General features: G+C 41.6%; 2 protein-coding genes across 11 annotated transcripts in view; one reads left to right on the top strand and one right to left on the bottom strand.

Moving 5' to 3' along the window:
* Positions 1-15,911, bottom strand: part of CCDC186 (coiled-coil domain containing 186) — a 42,346-nt gene extending 26,435 nt beyond the window's left edge. For 2 of the 5 annotated variants that reach the window (XR_014007839.1, XM_081192874.1), the window contains exons 1-2: positions 15,335-15,908; positions 1,731-2,404 (exon numbers count right to left, since the gene is read on the bottom strand). Coding sequence is in view for 4 of the 5 variants with exons in the window: in XM_081192874.1 (XP_081049000.1) it covers positions 1,731-2,389 (659 nt within the window). In the remaining variant the exon portion in view is untranslated. Of the gene's footprint in view, positions 1-1,730; positions 2,405-10,564; positions 10,624-13,429; positions 13,605-14,184; positions 14,222-15,334 lie in introns of those variants that run through there. The other 3 variants (XM_081192877.1, XM_081192875.1, XM_081192876.1) reach the window with 3 other exon arrangements.
* A 417-nt stretch (positions 15,912-16,328) lies between these two features.
* TDRD1 (tudor domain containing 1) overlaps positions 16,329-18,266 on the top strand; it is a 28,509-nt gene continuing 26,571 nt past the window's right edge. For 2 of the 6 annotated variants that reach the window (XM_081192845.1, XM_081192849.1), the window contains exon 1: positions 16,776-18,249. The gene's annotated coding sequence lies outside the window, so the exon portion shown is untranslated. Of the gene's footprint in view, positions 16,702-16,775; positions 18,250-18,266 lie in introns of those variants that run through there. The other 4 variants (XM_081192846.1, XM_081192847.1, XM_081192848.1 and 1 more) reach the window with 4 other exon arrangements.

Here is an 18,266-nt window from a genome sequence, read left to right on the forward strand (position 1 = left end):
TACATACGTCAGTGTGACATGGAAATCTGCCCTGCCAGCTGTCAGGCCACTGCATAGGGATGAGAGACATGGACCAGAAGAGCAGAAGAGATAGATAATTTATTTGATTTTGGTCTCCCTTTTAAGTTTCTGTGGCATCCATTTCTTCCTTCATCAGAAGATTCTAGTGACATTATGTGTTCTAGTGCACTTTAATGTGCTTCTGATTATTTCATGTTATTAGATAACCTTGTTCAGTAGCAACACATTCAATTAATTGTTCGTTCTCTCTTCTTGCTTCAGTTACTCTGTGATGTAAGGCTTCAAGCCTGGAAGAAGACTCAAAGGAAGGAGGGTCCTACACAGCTTCTCAAAGGCTGTTGGAGAACACCTCAGGCTTCCAAGCTCTGACAAAAAAATAATAATGTTGTTGTCCAAGGCCAAAAGTTCCGCTTATCCTCCTGACCTGCATTATTAGTCACCATATTTGTCTTTTCTTTGGTAACTACATTAAAACATGCACAAATACTATGGATTTCAGTGACGTCTGCATGCAAGAAGCTGTGCTACATCATATGCCTAGTCGATAAGTTCTAAAAATTGCTGTACTAAGAAGCAACTGGTGTGTTTAACCCTACATCACTGCAGGCCTGTTTCAAACCCTCGCTAAAAATAATTCAAATGAGGTAGCAAATAAGCTACTACGAATGACTGCAGTCTTCCTCTAATATTAAAGTACCAGCGGCTGTCTTCAATAGTGGCTTTGCCAGTAGTGGAACCCACTACCATTTGGGCATAGCAGGGGCATCCGATTTTTGCCACAACCCCTATCTACTGGAGCCCTCTGCACAATATCCCATAGTATTCCAGAAGGCCCCCCCCCCAACCCCACAGAGCTGCTTTTCAGGGGGCATGAGGAACTGCAGTGGGTAGAGTGGTTTGGAACCTGATGTACCCTGCCTTGTCCAAGCAGCAAAGTGATCCTTGGATACAAGCTGGGGACAGAGGTAAACTGCAATGAGATAAATTTAGTTTAACCTGAATGAAACACAGTTAAAAGAAAACCAAGGAAAGAAGATAGTTCCTGCCAGGTTGGTTTTTTTCCTGCCCATCAATGTTCTAGTTTTAAATGTACTACAAACATGGTTGTAGAATCCAGTTGTGGCAGTGAGAATAAGGAAACACCTCACGGGAAAGAGGTTTAGCATTCTGTCCCCCCCATCCTCACTGCAAAGTACCTCTCTGTAGAGTGTTTTGCAATGGAAAGGGGCTGTTGGACTAACATACAGTAACCAATAGTTGGGTCCTCAAAGGCATTAGAATTTACTCTTATCCATTAAGCAGAAGACCCGCACACCGAACCCCAAACTGTTTTTGAAGCTACTCAGTTTCAAACACACCATGTCTGAATCCATCAACTGAAGGAGAGTATAAAAAAAACCCCAGAAATCTAAAACCCCACAGAACACTTGACACACAGTTACATGAATTTTGGCATGTGATTGCCTTACCTAACGTACGCTTTGGAAACCATATGGTCACTTTATGGACTGATGAGTTTATGTATGAATTAATCTCTCTGCCTATTGAAAACTGAAAATGCTCCTGCAAGCAATGTTGTTTGCCCAAGCTGACCATTTAGCCACAAAGACATCGCTATAGTTACACAGCACACAGCTGTAACTCCACAATACATAACGGATAACATTCATGTTTAAAGATCTATGTGCGGACGTTCGCCCAGTACTCACTTCTTTATTGTGTGTTCTTGCTGCAGATATTTATCTTGCATGCATTTTTCAAGTACAGCCAACGTAGCTTCACTCTTGCACACCCCATTTGGAAGTTTATGGTCTTTCAACAAACCCGTCGATAGTAGTTCAGACTCTATTTCTTCTAACAAAGCTTCCTGAGAAGAAGCGTTCTGAATAGTTGAGATAAGACTCTTAGTACAATCTGTGTCATAAGGGCTTTCTGAGCAGACCCCGTGAGGCCCTTTCATATCGTCATGCAATAGGTGTACCAGGGATCGATCTGTGTCATCAGTTTTAGAAACTTGTCCTTTACAGTCTCCCATAGGTAAACAGTCCTCTTTTGTCTGCATTTCAAATGGTTTAGCACAACAATCTCCACCTCCATCTCCATTAACGTCTGGTGTAAGCTGTGCATCAACAACATCCCCATTTCCACTTGCATCAAGAGATGTTGAACTGGGATCCAGTGTCAATTGTTTATTATCTATGCTCAAAGGGCTTTTTTCACCTCCAGTGTCTGCAGTCTGTAGACTATCCTGAATTCCCAGTGTTTTCTCTGCTTCTTCAACAGCTGATGAGCTGGAAGATACGTCATCAGTCTTTGAAAGGTTGACCGGATTCAGAGGACTTTGCTCTTCTTGTAATTGCTCATCCATCTTTCCACCAAGAATCTGGGAAGAAAACGTAAGAGTAAAATAGTTTTGAGTCATAAAACATTTTTTTTTTCTGTAATAACCTTGATCGCTTTCAACAACTACCAAAGATAAACAGATGAGTATCAGCATAGATTGAGTCATAAAACCTAAAAAAAGGGCAAGTTAGATACTTCGGGATTTAACTCTTTCACCAAATATTTCTAATGTGGTGGTTTCCAACCAGTGTGCCATGGCCTCTGTCCCTCTTTCCTTCCCCCCCCTCCTTTGATGTCCTCTCACATCTCTGCCTCCCAAAATCTTGCACAGCTGTAGACTTGTAGGTGAATGGTACCTCTGGGGCTGGCCAGGGGGTCTGGTTGCCAGGAGCTGAGACGGCCTCAGAGTAAGCAAGCAAGCAAGGGAGGGAGGCCAGCCAGTCCGTCTGCCAGCCCTTGCTGTTGGGAATGGACAGACAAGTCCCAGATTTCTGTGGGGCAGTGTGAGGAGGCACTTCTCTTTGAGGGTGAGTGGGGGTGGGGCAGCTCAGAGACCAGGGGCCGCAGCAGTGGCTGCCCAGAGGACTCGCAAGGATAGGAGAGGAGGCTGAGGGAACACTCCACAAAAGAGCATGTTCGAAAAGGGTGAGAGACTGCCAGCTCTGCAGGCAAGGGGTGACAGAACTGGGCTCCTGAGCCCCACAGGGGTGCTGCAGAAAGAATGTAGTTGGTCAAGGGCGCTGTGGGCTCAAAAAGGTTGAAAACCTATGTTCTAATGAACTATGTCTGTACAAACACACAAGGCAGTAACACTTTGCACTACCACTCCCAGAGGTAAGGTTTATGCTGCATGCCACACCCAATCCCCACTCATCGGAGTTGTTTCACAGTCCTATATCCATGCTGGGAAATGTAAAGTATAAGAGTATTTTGCTTCCAGTACTTGAAAAGTCAGTGGGTAGCTGGGTTCAAGTGGCATATTGAAAGCCAAATGATCAAGCTGCAGCATTCAACTGATTAATCAACAAAAAGCTTAACTGCACACTGAAAACTTGGCCTGTCCTTTGCCATGACTAGTCAGTGGGGTTTACTATAAGCAAAATGTCTTGATTTGGGACTCCTGAAAGATCTGCTACTGGGCAAGTCATATAGCTGCGCCATCTCCACCCACCCTCCTGTTACCAGATATGATGAAAAAAACGTAAAAAGCTTTTCCTGCTTTCTACCCTATGAAGGGACAAAGTCCATGGCTTTTCTTCAGACAGTATGACTTCTAGGCGACAGAAGCAGATTGTACTCATTGCAATTAATTGATCTTTCACAGAACTGATGGACATTGTACTTGTTTACACTTAAAGGCTCTTCTGGAGTGTTACTAGATAACAGGGGTTACTGCATATATATTTAAGACATTGCCTTACATGTGATATGGGACTCTCTCCCAGAAAACCTATGTGATATTATCTTTTTCTTCTTCCTTCAAATGCCAGCTTAAAACATCTTTCCTAATAAAACCTGTTATCACTCTGCCTGTCTGAAACACATCTATGATAGGTGTTGTGATTAAACATTTATCTCACAGTAACTGATTAAAATATAAACGTATCTGACACACTGATTATTTAGATCCTTTCCAATCTGGGCACAGACCACAGTATGGGCCTGAAATCAGCCTTGGTTACCCTTATGGATGACCTTCATTGAGAAAAAGACAGGAGGAGCATGTCCAATGGTTTCCAACCATATACCAAAACCTAGTCCTTGATCTTTGGAAGTGTCATGTAAAACTGGAATGACAGTATCTTTAGAGGCATCCCAATCAATGCAGTTTGGAACTGTCCTGCCAAATTGGGCAAAGTTACATTTTGGTACACCATCTTGATTCAAAATGGCACCTGTAATTCAAATGTGGACTTAAGGCTGCCTGTTCCACTTCAGGAACCCTGGTGCCAAATTGGGGTATATCTATCTATAAAGTATTAGTAGAATTATTTGGACTCTCCTTCATTGGAGGTTTTTAACCAGATATTGGATAGCCATCTGTCTTAAATGCTTTAGTCAATATTCCTGCATTGCAGGGGTTGGACTTGGGGTCACTGCAGTTCTTTGATTCTATGAATTAAAATATATACATATAAAATATCACATATAATGAAAACATCACAGCCTAAGTGGCCCTAATATAGAACATTCCAAAGGGCTGATTTTGACAAGCTGATGATTACATAGGTTCATCCTATCTGTACTTAAAAACAGGAAGAATAAATTTACAAGATAATAAAATAATAATCATAGAAAGCTTAAAAAGAATGAATGACATGAAATATATTTCATGGTGCAATGCAAAGTTCATATTTCTACCAACCATACCAAATGTTCATGAATGTTGCCAAAGAAACTTATTTAGTGGGACTGTGCCAACCGTGAGATTGTTTGGTCATATAAATCACAAACGACTCCCAAGCAGAAGCAAAGTATTTTTTTTGAGTCAGTTTTTCAGAAATGGCAATGACTATGACTTTCTTATACCACAGAATAACAAGATGCATCCTTCCACCCTTGAGAGATCACTGGATGAAAGACAGAAGACCTACCCACTTTGGAAGAATGGCAGATGAAGCTGATTGACTGTATGGGACTTGCAGAAATGACTGGCAGAATCCGGGACCAGGGAGAAGAGTCGGCAGAAGAAGATTGGAAAAAATTGAAGGACTATTTACAAAAATATTATAAAATTAAGGAATGTTGAATGATGCTGGATTGAAATTAAGTGGTTTCAAGCTGTAACTATGATAAAGCGACTTTCTTTTTGTAAGTAAGAACTTAAAGCTATAATAATCTAAGATGTTGAGATAAGGATTTGCTGTACAAACAACTCAAACTGGGTATACAAGAAGGGGAGGTATGAGGTCGGGGAAATAAGTTATAAGAAAATAAGGTGTGAAATTTAAGTGTTTTTAATATTTTTATGTTTGTTTTTTCTTTTGTTTGCAAAAAATTGGAAACTTTAATAAATATCTTTAAAAAGAGAGAGAGAGATCACTGGATGAGCAGCAACCTACAGATATAGAATTTACTGTTGAGCAGTAAGGTCGGCATTGTCACCATCAAAAATAGATGAGAGACATAGCTTAGCATCCAAGGTGACCTGTTTGCCAACAATACTACCTATCTCCATTGGAACCTACTTACAGAATTTGTGTACATAATTACAGTTCCACCACATATGCAAATATGTTCCTCGTACCTTACAACCCAGCCAGCATAAGGGGGAACCAGATCTTACAGTATGAGCTAGTCAGACCAGAGTTAAAAACCAGCATTGAACCTCTCCCTAATGTTAGCAGACATGGACCTAAAGGGATAAGTGGACCAGATCTTAAGCCACTGAGAATTTTTCAGTTCGCCTATAGGGTTCATCTCCCACACTGATTTCAAAGCAGTAAGTGGAAAGACCCTGCCTTTTGGGGTGCTTGCCACAGCCAGATGTTCCTAAGGTTCCAGGGCTCTAGTGGCTACACCATGTACAATGGGATATTTCAAGATGATGCCAATCTGATTGATACATAGCTGATCTACTCCTGAATCTTTCAAGTATTCCGAGAGTTGTGATTCTGTAACTGGCATGTTGTTCTCATAACAGTCTTGCAGGCGATGCAGTCCCACTTTGGAAAGAATAGTAGATACTGTTAATTTATTTTGAGCCTGAAATTGTGGTATATAAGGAAGGGGGATTAAGGATGAGGGTATGCAGGCTAGTTTCTTACACATTCTGTTCCACATATCTATAGTGTAATAAAGACTTCCATATTGACCTCTTTGGGAGCAAAAAGGGGATCACAATTAGAGGGAGAGAAGGGGAATCTTGTGCATCCAGTGCAACCCAAGATGTTGCTAGATCTGCTAAAATCATCAGAACGATTTGCCATAGCTGAAGGGCATCAAAATATGTTGGTAAATAAAGGACTTCCCAGCCTCCCTGGCTGGATTCAATTTTGCAGCAAAAAATAAGAAGTTGCCAAGAGGTAAGGGTATTATGTGAAATCGACAGGACTTGAAATAGAAACAAGATTCTGGTCTGTGCTACCATTTTTACAGTAGCCACCCTCCCCAGAATAGAAAAAAATCAAAGCCTGCCAAGCCTTCAAGTCCTCTACAATATGTTTGGGGGTGGGAGTAGGCTACTTTAAATGAAGCAATTTGTTCAGATTCCTAGGAATCAGAACCCCAAAACATTGCAAAGAGGTAGAACAAGTTTGGTGGATCATCTAATATTTGGTTGAGTCTGCAAGTTCACATTCCAAAACAAGGTCTCTGATTTGTTATAGTTTATAAAGAAACCAAACACCACTCAACAATAATTTATAGTTTTAATTACCTCTGGAAGAGCAGCTTTTGGGCCTTGATGATGGCAATGTCACCAGCAAATAAGCTAATAAGGTGTTGCCAGGTACCCACTGTGAACCCCTGGATTGATGGATTGTTACGATGATATCTTGAGAGGTCTCCAAACCCACAGAGGCCAGAAAAATAGACAAAGCACTTTCCAAGACATATAGTAAGAAGCTTCCTTATGTACATCTGCATATTATTTTTATTTGTTGCTAGAAGAATAGTGCAGAGTACTCTCATTTTCTCATTAAATATATATAATTAAGACTTTCCTACGATCCAAATATAAAATCCCTTTTAACACAGAACATTAAGCAACTGAGCACAAAACAAATAGCTCATTTCCTCTCTTTCTTAGATGTCTTAAGGTCAAAAAAGCAAAGTAAACAGGATGCTCTATAGCCAGCACTTTATTTTATAGAGTAGTGGGTATCTTCTAATTCTTGGCAAACAACAAATACTGCTTTGCCATCACAGAAAGTGATAAAGACGTGTACAAATAAAATGTTGTTTTTATTCCAGTTAGAAGCCCAAGATCTGTATTATTTTTAGTTTAATAGTATTTAAAGTGTTATCACACAATACTAAAAGAAATAACATTACGCTGTTTAAGTGTAACCTTTGTGTGGACTATTCCTGCTCTCAACAGATAAGTGGGAGCTGCGCCTTGTTATAAAGGAACAAAGATTCTATAGCTTATTGTGAAAGTAAAGTTCAAGTGACTGTGCTATAAGGCCTGCTTTAGAAATTTGTTTAAGCTGTCCATTTAAATGCAATGTTTCCTTTCAAATCAGTTAGTAAAATCAGAAGTCCTTGTAGATATTTTAAAATATTGTTAACTACACTTCAAAAGGACAAGAAACTAAACATAATAAATGAAATCAGTGTTATTTCCTTGCTTATTACGGTAGCATGTTAATAGCACTGATCACTCTCTAAACATCTGGTAAAAGATGCATGGGGAAACAGGAACAAGATCTAAAGAAGAAAAAATAACATATTTTATAGAGTGGTACTGACAAAATAAAATTTACTGCTAACAAAGGGGGGGGGGGTTGAAGCTGAGGCAGTACCACACCATTTTATTCAATGTTGTTTACTTTCATCAGTATCTGTTGGTCCCAATTTTTTTAAAAAATGCATCAAAGCAAGATAAGCAAGGCAGATCACCAATGCAACTTGATAAAGATGTGGCAGCAGAAAGGGAAAGCACATACACAAACAAATTTGGAATGAAAGGTGCCAATATCCTCCAAAGATGACAGTCAGCCATCAGTCTCAGGAACAGCCCACGACCCCAAACATAAATATATATACTGTAATTCACAACAAACACAGTGAACCCTGATGTACAGAATAATAAATAGGGTGGACATTTTCAATGTCCTTCAGAATTTTTTTGGGCAGAAAAGCAAACAGTATAAAGAATTGCCCTTCACACAAAAACAGCAGAAATATTAAAGCTCACGGGGCAATCAGCAACTGACTTCTTTTCCTGGCTGAACCTTTCCAGTCTTTTTTTAGAAACCTTAATAATTGTGCATTCTTAATGGTTGTTTGGGATCTCAATGTCTTTCCTAAAGACATCAATTTTCCATAGAGATGTTAACATTTTCCCAGTACTCTAGCCACACTCAATTCAGATGTCACGTGTACCAAGCTGCCATGCCTTCCCCCTTCCTCCTTATATACTGAAATTATCTCCAGCCCTATCTGGCAAACTAGCCATAGCATGGCTCTAAACTGGAATCGGAGTCATGGTTTGAAGTGGACTTGAAGCTAAACTATGGCTAGTGGTAACCAATTCAGGCATCACAAAAGAAACAACAACACCACCTATGGTTACCACAAACTAGGAAGTGAAGGAGGAGGATGGGCACGCAAGGAAGATGCTCCCAATATTCAAACCCTGGTCTAAACCAAGCAAATAAATTGACAGGAAAATACGTTATTCCCCACTGCTTGTTGAATGCCTGTGTCATCAGTAAATAAATAATCCCAGACAGACCACACTTGACTATATTTGCTGTACTTTTGCTATTGTAGAACATGACCTTGCCCAAATAAGTTCTCCAAGTTCATTCTTCCACCTGCATGCAACACAACCCATATTGACAGCAGACAAAATGCTATACCAAAAATTACCCAAGTTTTAAATTAATAGACAGCCTTTTCTTTACATTCTTTATTTTGTTTCATTAAAAAAGAGAGAAGGACTAAGGTTGCAAATACTCCATTTTGGTTTTAAGATGAAATGCCTGAAACTATTTATCTAGTGACTAATGCTAAACATCAACAGCAGCTATACACCTTCAGCTCAGCTGTAGATTTCTTTGCTTCCAATATCTCACTATGTTTTCAATATTTAATATTGCTTTCCTAATTTTATGTCCTCCATGAGTCATCCCATAATAATTTTCATAGAATGACCTGACCTGCATTCTGTTCTGGATTTGCTTATAGATGATTTCCAAGGTAAAGTTCACTACACTATACTGCTTAACTACATGGGCTGTATTTTTACCAATCCAACATTAGGTAATAGTTAACGAAATGGATTAACACCAGGAACAAGTCAACTGAGCATTAAATAAAATAGCTGGGGAGGAACATCTTCGGTAAACTAAAGTTATGCGACCACACAGATCTGTGAAGATTTAAGGGTTTGCAATCAGAAATACAGCATGGAAGATAATATACAAAGCTGAAAGTCACATTCTTGTTACAAACCAAAAATGCCTTTTAAAAAAGGTCAGTAGTGGTGTTAGAACACTGCTCATTCTCCATGAAATTTCTCTACCTTTCCCTCTTTTTCTGTCAATCTCTTTCTCTACTGACTTACATAGGGGAAGGCATGAGAACAGCAAACATAGTTTTTAGTAGTTATTTTAGCATCCATCTCCTAAATCAATGTGATTGGAGTGCCTTGGAAAACTATTTCACTGTGGTTAGAAAACCTAGACTAGAGGGTCAAAACAATACCCCACCATCTTCACTCAAGTACAGAGCAGTCCCTTTGTCATTGAGGCTTTGCTTTAATATATATGCACAGCAGTGATTTTTAAAATGTAGTATTTCCGGGGGGCATCCAAATCCAGAGAGCACAGGAATATGGGGAATCCTGGACCCAGAACCAACTTGAGATCATTGTTATTGTACTGTATATTTAGTCGCTTTTCCATGGCCTCAGACTCAGGTGCTGGCTGTTGCTGGTTTTTAAACTTATTTTGGCTAGAAATACATATGATGTACCAAGAAAAGTTTTGACCAACGGTCTGCATCCAGGTCTGCTGTCAGTACAGTGATACCTCAGGTTACAAATGCTTCGGGTTACAAACTCCACTAACCCAGAAGTAGTTACCTCAGGTTGCGAACTTTGCCCCAGGATGAGAACGAAAATCACGTGGCAGCAGCGGGAGGCCCCATTAGCGCAAGCGCACCTCAGGTTAAGAACGGTTTCGGGTTAAGAACGGACCTCTGAAACGAATTAAGTTCGTAACCCGAGGTACCACTGTATCCTTGTGGTGGTGTGCAGTATAATTACACCTTTCACCAATGACCTTTGAGATAACACGTTCTTTCACCTACCCAAGTCTTGCTTATCCATGTTGATCTTTTCCCCACCCCAAAACAGTGAGTTTGTATTTGCAGGAGAACCACTGTAAGCAATCATTTTGAAATTTAGCAAGCTTTCTTTTCCTCAGAAGGGGCAACCATGTCTGTAAATTGCATCCAATTCTGGCAGAAGCTAATTTCCTTTTTAAAAAAACAAAAACAAACAAACCTTGGTACTCTGCACAAAACTTACTATTTGACAGGCTCAATCCACTCTGGAGGGACTCCTATGCCTGAAAAGTCCATCCATTTCTGGCGAGAGGAAATAAGTTACAGTCATTTATAGATTCCCCATTATAGTAAATTGGACAGCAAGAGTGGGGTGGAGGGGTAGGAAGAGCACAGCTTCATTTTTCACATGTCTAATTTGGTCCTGGGTAACTAGTCGAATTAGAAATACACAGAGCAGCTGCAAAATAGATTGGGCTGCTTCCCCAAGCTACAGATACAAGTTAAGATTTTGTGGCTGGTGTACACCTCTGGCAGCTGGGGCATTGCCCATTCTGCACAACACAACTCTCTTATTATGCAATTTACGGTCCACGATCCACTACTTTTCAGGTTTGCAAGACTGAAAAGAAATGGTCCCCCCCTTCCCTTATTGCAGGGCTACAAAGATTAAAGCTTGTTGCTCATCACTGCCCCAAAGCCAACATCAGAAAAGATAGCTAAGATGGCAATCCTGCACACCCTTACATGGAAGTAAGTGGTATTGAAGTCTGTGCAACTTGTGAATAGACATGTGTAAAATTGCACTGCACAGCAAATGTTCAACCCTCTGCTTACTAATAAAGGACAGCACCTCAGAACATAGGCAGAGTGACTTTTCCTCACCACTCCGTAGCCATAGCCAGTCCTCCACACAATTGAGAATTAAGTGTCAGGGCTTTCATGGCAGAAGACATCACTTTCTGGCAGGCTTCAGTTCTTACACCTCTCTTTTTGTATACATAGTCATATTATCAGCTACATCAGGATATTGAAATTATTGGTATCCATTGCTAAATCACATGGTAACAAGTAAATCACCTTCAGTTATTCTATTGACTGTTTGTGGACCCAGTAAGTATTTTGTCAACAAGCATTCCCTCGCAAATGAACAACAAAACCAACAGTCATTCGGTTTGCCACGTTCATAAAGCTTTGGCATGTTCATAAAGCACACTGTAGGATGGTCATTGCTACAGGTAATCTGCTACTGCCTATTCTAACTTTGATTGCATATATGGATACCAAGACTGCAATCCTATATGCATTTACTTGGGAAAAAGTACCACTAAAAACATAACATGACATATCAATAGATGACAAGCAAGTTCCAGTGTTGTAGAAGTACCCAACTGTGTGCTCCCAAAGGGGCTGGACCTTTCTGAAAATTCTAAACAACCAAGTCACAAAGATTTGAAGGTGCTCACAAAGCATCCACTCTCTTCCCTGATTTCCTAAAGTTCAGGAACTCAGTTTGGGACAGGGGAAAGATGTAGGTGCAGGCAGTAGATACTCCTAGACCCTGGCGGAATATCATTTCTGATCAGGGACTCCTGCAGGAAAATTACGCTCTCCACATTATTTCCACAAGGGAACGCCCTCTGGGGTGTTCTCATTAGAAGAAATGTTGAATATAGTATTTATTTCCTGCCAAGGATTCTGGGGCTTGTAGTCCCAGTCGTCTGTTGGACATGGGAGCGGAACATCTACCAGCATTTCCTCTGCCCCAAAGTAAGTTTCTGGACCTTTGGGAAGGAGAGCCCCATAGGATTAATGAGAGTAGAGTTTGGTTTGTTTTGGGTTTCAGGCAAGGCTGTTCTTGCCTGATCATGCTTGAGTCTTTGCTTGAAAACTCATGACACCACTACTTCAATGCTTAGTTCAGGGCACTGATAATGACCGTGAAAGCCCTACATGCCCCATCTCTGCATTTCATTTCATTTAAGTTTAAGAGCATCTAGGAACACAATCTTATATTTACCACACATGCAACAAATCAGAACTAGCATGCAGAACTTTAGAACTTCATTTCCCAGGAAAATCCAAGTCAAAGCATCTTCCAGAAACTGGAATTGTTATTCATGTTTATTTTTGGTAGCTTGGGATAGGCAACATCAAGATTTACAAACTGCAGTCAGGATTTAACTGAAAAATCAATGTAGAACTTGTGATATAAATTTAATAAAGGTGGTATTTCTACTGAAAGTATTTTTTACATGGTTATTATCATAAATGATATTTAAGTCTCTACACAGAGTCAAATAATAGCTTGATAGGAAGCAGGGGTGTGGTAGCCTGGTAGGAAAACTCAGAAGCATATTTCTGAGAGGCAACTCTCTTCCAATATTTTTTGCTCCTTTCCGTCAACAGGAGAATTACAGCTCAAAATTTAATTCCCATTCATTTCTCATGTTGGGTTTTAGCACAGTAAGGGGGTAGCAACCAACCAATCAAGTTCCAAAAGGAACAGGCATTAAAACAGTTTATTGACAAAATAAATTACTATATCCAATCTGTTCCTTTTTTCAATCTAAAAATGGTTGCTTAAACTGAGAATGTATTTTTAATGTAACAGACAGAGGCAGAGATATATTTATTATTCAGATACTTGCCAAAATGTAGTTAGCCTATCAACCTGATCTTATACATATACATGCATAGCTGCAACAACTTGAAATAATGACAGCTGTCAGAGGCAAATTAAGAGGAGCTGAAGACCTTACGCTAAATCCATTTTGAACCCTCAACTGTTTGAGTCCAAGCCCTCCACTTCCAGCTGGACAAAGCGTGATAAGCAGTAGCGCACAGCTCTTTCTGCAGATACCTACACTGAGTAGATGAGTACTTGACAGCAGCACCTAAAACTTTGTAAATAATAAGTTTTGATCAGTTATCCTTTGGGCACACTGAACCCATTATGTAAACACATAGAAAGGCAAAGAATATAGAGAAACCGGCCTGAAATGCCAATAGGGTATTACAGATCATGACACTGGATTAGTGCAGTACAGTAGGTGCTATGAAACATCTTACACACTCATTCTAGATGTTTAAGACCAATCCTAAATACCTTTGTTCTGCCAAGTTTTTTGAGGTGAGATGATTAGAGATGATTACGCTATTTCAGTTATCAATATTGTCGGCTTACTTCTTTTTCAGTATTTCTTTTTTACATATCCTTTAATGTTAATAAATGTTGCACTTTTTTTGCTATTTTGGGAACCTGCCTTGAATATCTCTTTTGCCTAGAAAGATGGGAAATAAATATTTTAAAAATAAACAGATCTAGTAGCAGCAGCTCATACCAGCTGGCCTTAGAATCACATCACAGCAAAGCCTTCAAATAACAGTTCTTTTGTTTGCATAGCCCACAACAATTATCAAGTGTACAGATCAAAAATGAAATACAAGACAACCCTAACCTGTACCTAAGCTATGTGGATTATTAGCTATCAATAACCAAACTCTATTTTTAATATATATAATGTTATTAACAAAGGGAAAGGCACTCACCCAGCCCAAAATGAGAAAAGGCACTTGACTGAAACAAATGCTTCAGTACATAGGATTTTATCTTTGTCACAGTCAGCCCAGGAAGACACTTGTAGCAGCATTAAAATATACTGTGGAAAAACTGTGTGGAATGGTTTTGTGAACGAACTGCTTTCTGGGACTAGGGCCATAATGTAAGTGACCATTCATAATATTGTATGGTTTTACAGGCAATAAGGCCTTCTGGTTTTCCAACATGGAAGCCATAGAGCCCATTGTTAATAGCTCAACATCAAAGACAATAACAAAGGCTGCAGTCCTATGCACACTTACCTGGCAGTAAATGCCTGTGAATTCAGTAGCATTACTCCTAAACAAACAGGGATATAGAATCAGGCTCTAAATCTCAGGAGGATGATTAGCAAAAACACTTGCTGTGCAATATCTAAAGGCTACTAACTGATAACAGAAGAAAGAAAAAGCAGAAACCAAGATAGAAAAAAAGCTTTCCTAATCTCAATGCTTTGAAGCAGGTACAAATGGTAAGAAACATTTTCCATTGAGAAAAAGCCTCAGATGCAAGCAAATTATGCAGAACAGAAGAGCACAGCAGATGAACCAAGAAGAGCTACGAAGCTTAACTGAATGAAAGTATTGCATTGTCTGCTCCTATACTACATTTAGACAAATTCCACATCTCACAATAAACTGACATCAATAAAGCTGAAACCAGTAAATACAATCCCTCCCCAAGCTTTGCATGGGACAGAACAATACTTTATTAAGCAACTCTTGTTAATACTGATGGTGTGTGTTCATAAAAGGTGTCACGTTCAGAGAACAACCGTAAGTATTTGGGGTCAGAATGTTAAAGGTCCTGAGCAATTTGGCCACCTGACAACTTTTGATGTATAAACAAAAAGCCTACTAGACAGACAAGCTTTCTAATGACAGCTGACACCCACACCTGTACAAAGGCATCTCTGAAATGTGAACCAGCAGGGGAATTCAGACAGTATGATACAATGATGTGTATGTGTGCGTGTGCGTGTGTGACCTTGAGGGCAAGGTACTCACCTATTATTTCACTTCCTGGTAAAGCAGGTACACCAGTTTGTATTTCAATTTCTAGAGGGGGACTTCAGTCCATGTTTTAGCCAAAAATGTGGTTAAAAGAAATGGAAAAAAACAAAAATCTAACACGGAGAAGCAGCCTAGTTTTACTATGCTAAGAAATGTTCCGGAGGGAGGGAGGGAGGAAACATGCCGGGAAGCACCTTAGAAGGTTCAGCATCGGGGGCATCGAAACCATTCCAAACTCTAAAGAAGCAATTGGGAAACAAAACACACCAGGCAAGATCTGCGATCCCCACCCCACTCCTCCTGCCTAGTAACAGGTGCTCTCGCAAGCTACATCAATCCACATTGCTTGTGTTTCCAAAAAACCACGTCTGAACACCCGCCCTGCCAGGATAGCTCTTACCAGTTTGCTAGGAAGCTGGAAAGCAGAAGATCTTTGGCGAGCGTAGCTGCCCTCCCATTGCTAATAGTAACGAGGGGTCGTCCTTCCCTCCTCCCCTTGTTCGTGCTGCAAGCTCCTAAGAGGAACTGAAAGCTGACACATCAACAAAGATGGCTGCCGCAGACACCAGAGTGGTTTCAGCTGAGAGAGGAGGAGCGGAGGCGGGGCGAGACTTGGTTTATCCGCCTGCAAGGAGGAGGAGAGAGAGAGAGAGGGGAGGAAAGAGGGCTCCGGCTCGCGCACCTCGCCTCGCGTTGCCAAACAGCTTGAGTCACCAGAAAGCTCTGCAGCCTTTATCATCATCTGCCACGGGCGTGCCATTGACAAGAGCAATAGGGAACCGGGAGGAGGATGGCTCTCCCTGGTACCTGGCTGGGTGCGTCGGTTCAGGTTACCCCCCGCACGGGGTTCAGGGGATTAGAGCTGCCGTTTACTGAGTCAGACTGCAAAAACTTTCACAGCCCCACCGCCAGAACCGATTGACTGTTAAATTGAAAAACGATTTTATAGTATAAAAAAGGAGGAGGAGGAGGAGGAAGTAGTGTAGCACTGGAGCCTAGTACTGTACAAAATCACTGTCATTAATATTCCCCTCGGGTGCGCGCAGTTTTCGACGTGCAAAAAGGCGGTCCATAGAACCACCAGGATTGTTAAATAGTGGGTAGGATGGCCCCTTTGGAAACCTAAATGATGCAGAAAACAGCAGATCCAAGAGATAAAATGCTTTAGAACTTCCAATATGACGCTTTTTTAATTAGCCGCTTCGCACCCAGAACAGGCGACCGGATTTTGTAGGTTTGGAAAGCTGCAAAAGATGTGGCGCGGGCATGCGTGCCTCTGCAAAGCAGAAACGGCGCGAACTGCCTTTCGTTTTAGCTTCCTTGCAGCCCCCACTTCTGGCTTCTCTCTCTCTCCCCCCCCCCACCCCGCCCCGCAAGTCCTTCCCGCTCAGGTTAACCAGAGCGCGTTGTCGCCCGCGAGGCAAGCGCATGCGCCCTTGAGATTACGCGGCAGTTTTCGCGAGGGAGGGGAGTGGTGCGAAGCTAGGCATAAAACTTCGGAGTTCGGCGCACGAGGCGCCCGGAGCGGGGAGAGAGAGCCGGGGAGGCGTCGTCGTCGAGGGCGTTATTTCTTTCCTTTACGTGGCGGCAGCAAGCTGAAGCGCGTTTCTAGGCTTCTGGCGGGGTTTCATCGAGGAGAAGGAGCTGGTTTTAAAAGACCTCCTCCCTCCTCGCGTCCAGCAGCTGTCCTCGTCTCTCCGTCCCCGGGGGCGCAGGGCTGGGAGTAGGAAGGCCTCAGGTAACGCCCGCAGAGGGGGCCCCGCGTGGGTGAGCATCGCTAGGCCCCCTTCAGGGCAGGGCCCGCGGCGGTTTGCTGTTTAATTCGGGGGTGGGGGGGTGGGGAACCTGTAGTTCTCCAGGTACTTCTGGACTCCCAACTCCTGGGCAGCATTGCCCAGTGGTAGTGCCAGATAAGCTAAACCAGCTATAGCTTAGGGTCCCACTCTGTTGGGGCCCCCAAGAAAAATTTAAAGGAAAATAACCTGGATGTACTTTTCCAAAATATAAGATAAAAAAACAAATAAAATAAAACCTACATACAGCAACAGTGTTTGTGTTGTGTAGGCTCCTATGGTGTAATAATGGGTCCATAAATTACCATGTAGCATATATTCAACACAAAAAACAGCAACAATTTGTTGTTGACAAAGGACAGCTGGACATGTAAAGGGCCCCATTACCTTCAGTAGCTTAAAAGGTAAAGTGGTAAAGGGACCCCTGACAGTTAAGTACAGTGGTACCTCGAGTTAAGAACTTAATTGGTTCTGGAGGTCTGTTCTTAACCTGAAACTGTTCTTAACCTGAAGCACCACTTTAGCTAATGGGGCCTCCTGCTGCCGCCTCCAGAGCACAATTTCTGTTCTCATCCTGAAGCAAAGTTATTAACCCGAGGTACTATTTCTGGGTTAGTGGGGTCTGTAACCTGAAGCGTATGTAAGCCAAGGTACCACTGTACAGCCGCGAACGACTTTGGGGTTGCGGTGCTCATCTTGCTTTACAGTCCGAGGGAGCTGGCGTTTGTCTGCTCCGCAGATAGTTTTTCTGCGTCATGTGGCCAGTTCCACCCGCTTCAGTAGCTTAGGGCCTCATTAAACCCAAATCCGGTTCTGCCTAATGGTCAGGGGAAGCTGGGAGCCCAGACGCGGGGAGAGTGCCGGGTTCGTTGTCCCTGGTTTTAACCGTGAACCCACATCTGCCTTGCCATTGTCCCCCTCCGTGCGTGGCTTGTGTAGCAGTTGATATTATGCCACAATCTTTTTTCACATTTATCTGATTTCACTAAATCCTGGTGAAATCAGGTAGCTTGCTTCTGGGTTAAGGTGCTTTGAGGTGATATTCAAGTTTTACTCAGGGTAGACCCACTGAAATTAATGGGCCTGACTTAAGGCACACTACCCTTACCTGTCCTTGTGCAAAGAGTGCTGAGTGATCAAAGTTCACTAAGTTCTACGGCATGCACAGATTTGACTCACCAGTGTGCACTCTGCACAACGTAAAATGATCAGGTGATATTTGGTTAAGGTTAACTTGGAGTGGGCTCATGGAAGTTAATGAACATGACCAAGTTAGGTTCATTAATCTCAGTGGTCTACACTGAGTAAAGCTTAGTTACATGCCAGCCAGTTGTTTTAAGACGTGTAGAATGGACATTGGAGGGCCGTATCTATGCATGCAGTAGAAGAGTGTTGAGGTGATAAATAAGGTTTTCTTTTAAAGGCTTCTGTGCTGTAAAGGAAAAGGGGAGAGAGAGACAGATTTTCCTGCAGGTAGAAAATAAGAACAGCATGGAAAGGACTCTATTAGCATTGCTCTATTGTAAGTTGCCATTTTTT

Source organism: Podarcis bocagei (genome assembly GCF_964188305.1).
Source record: "Podarcis bocagei genome assembly, chromosome: 4".
Lineage (NCBI taxonomy): Eukaryota > Metazoa > Chordata > Lepidosauria > Squamata > Lacertidae > Podarcis > Podarcis bocagei.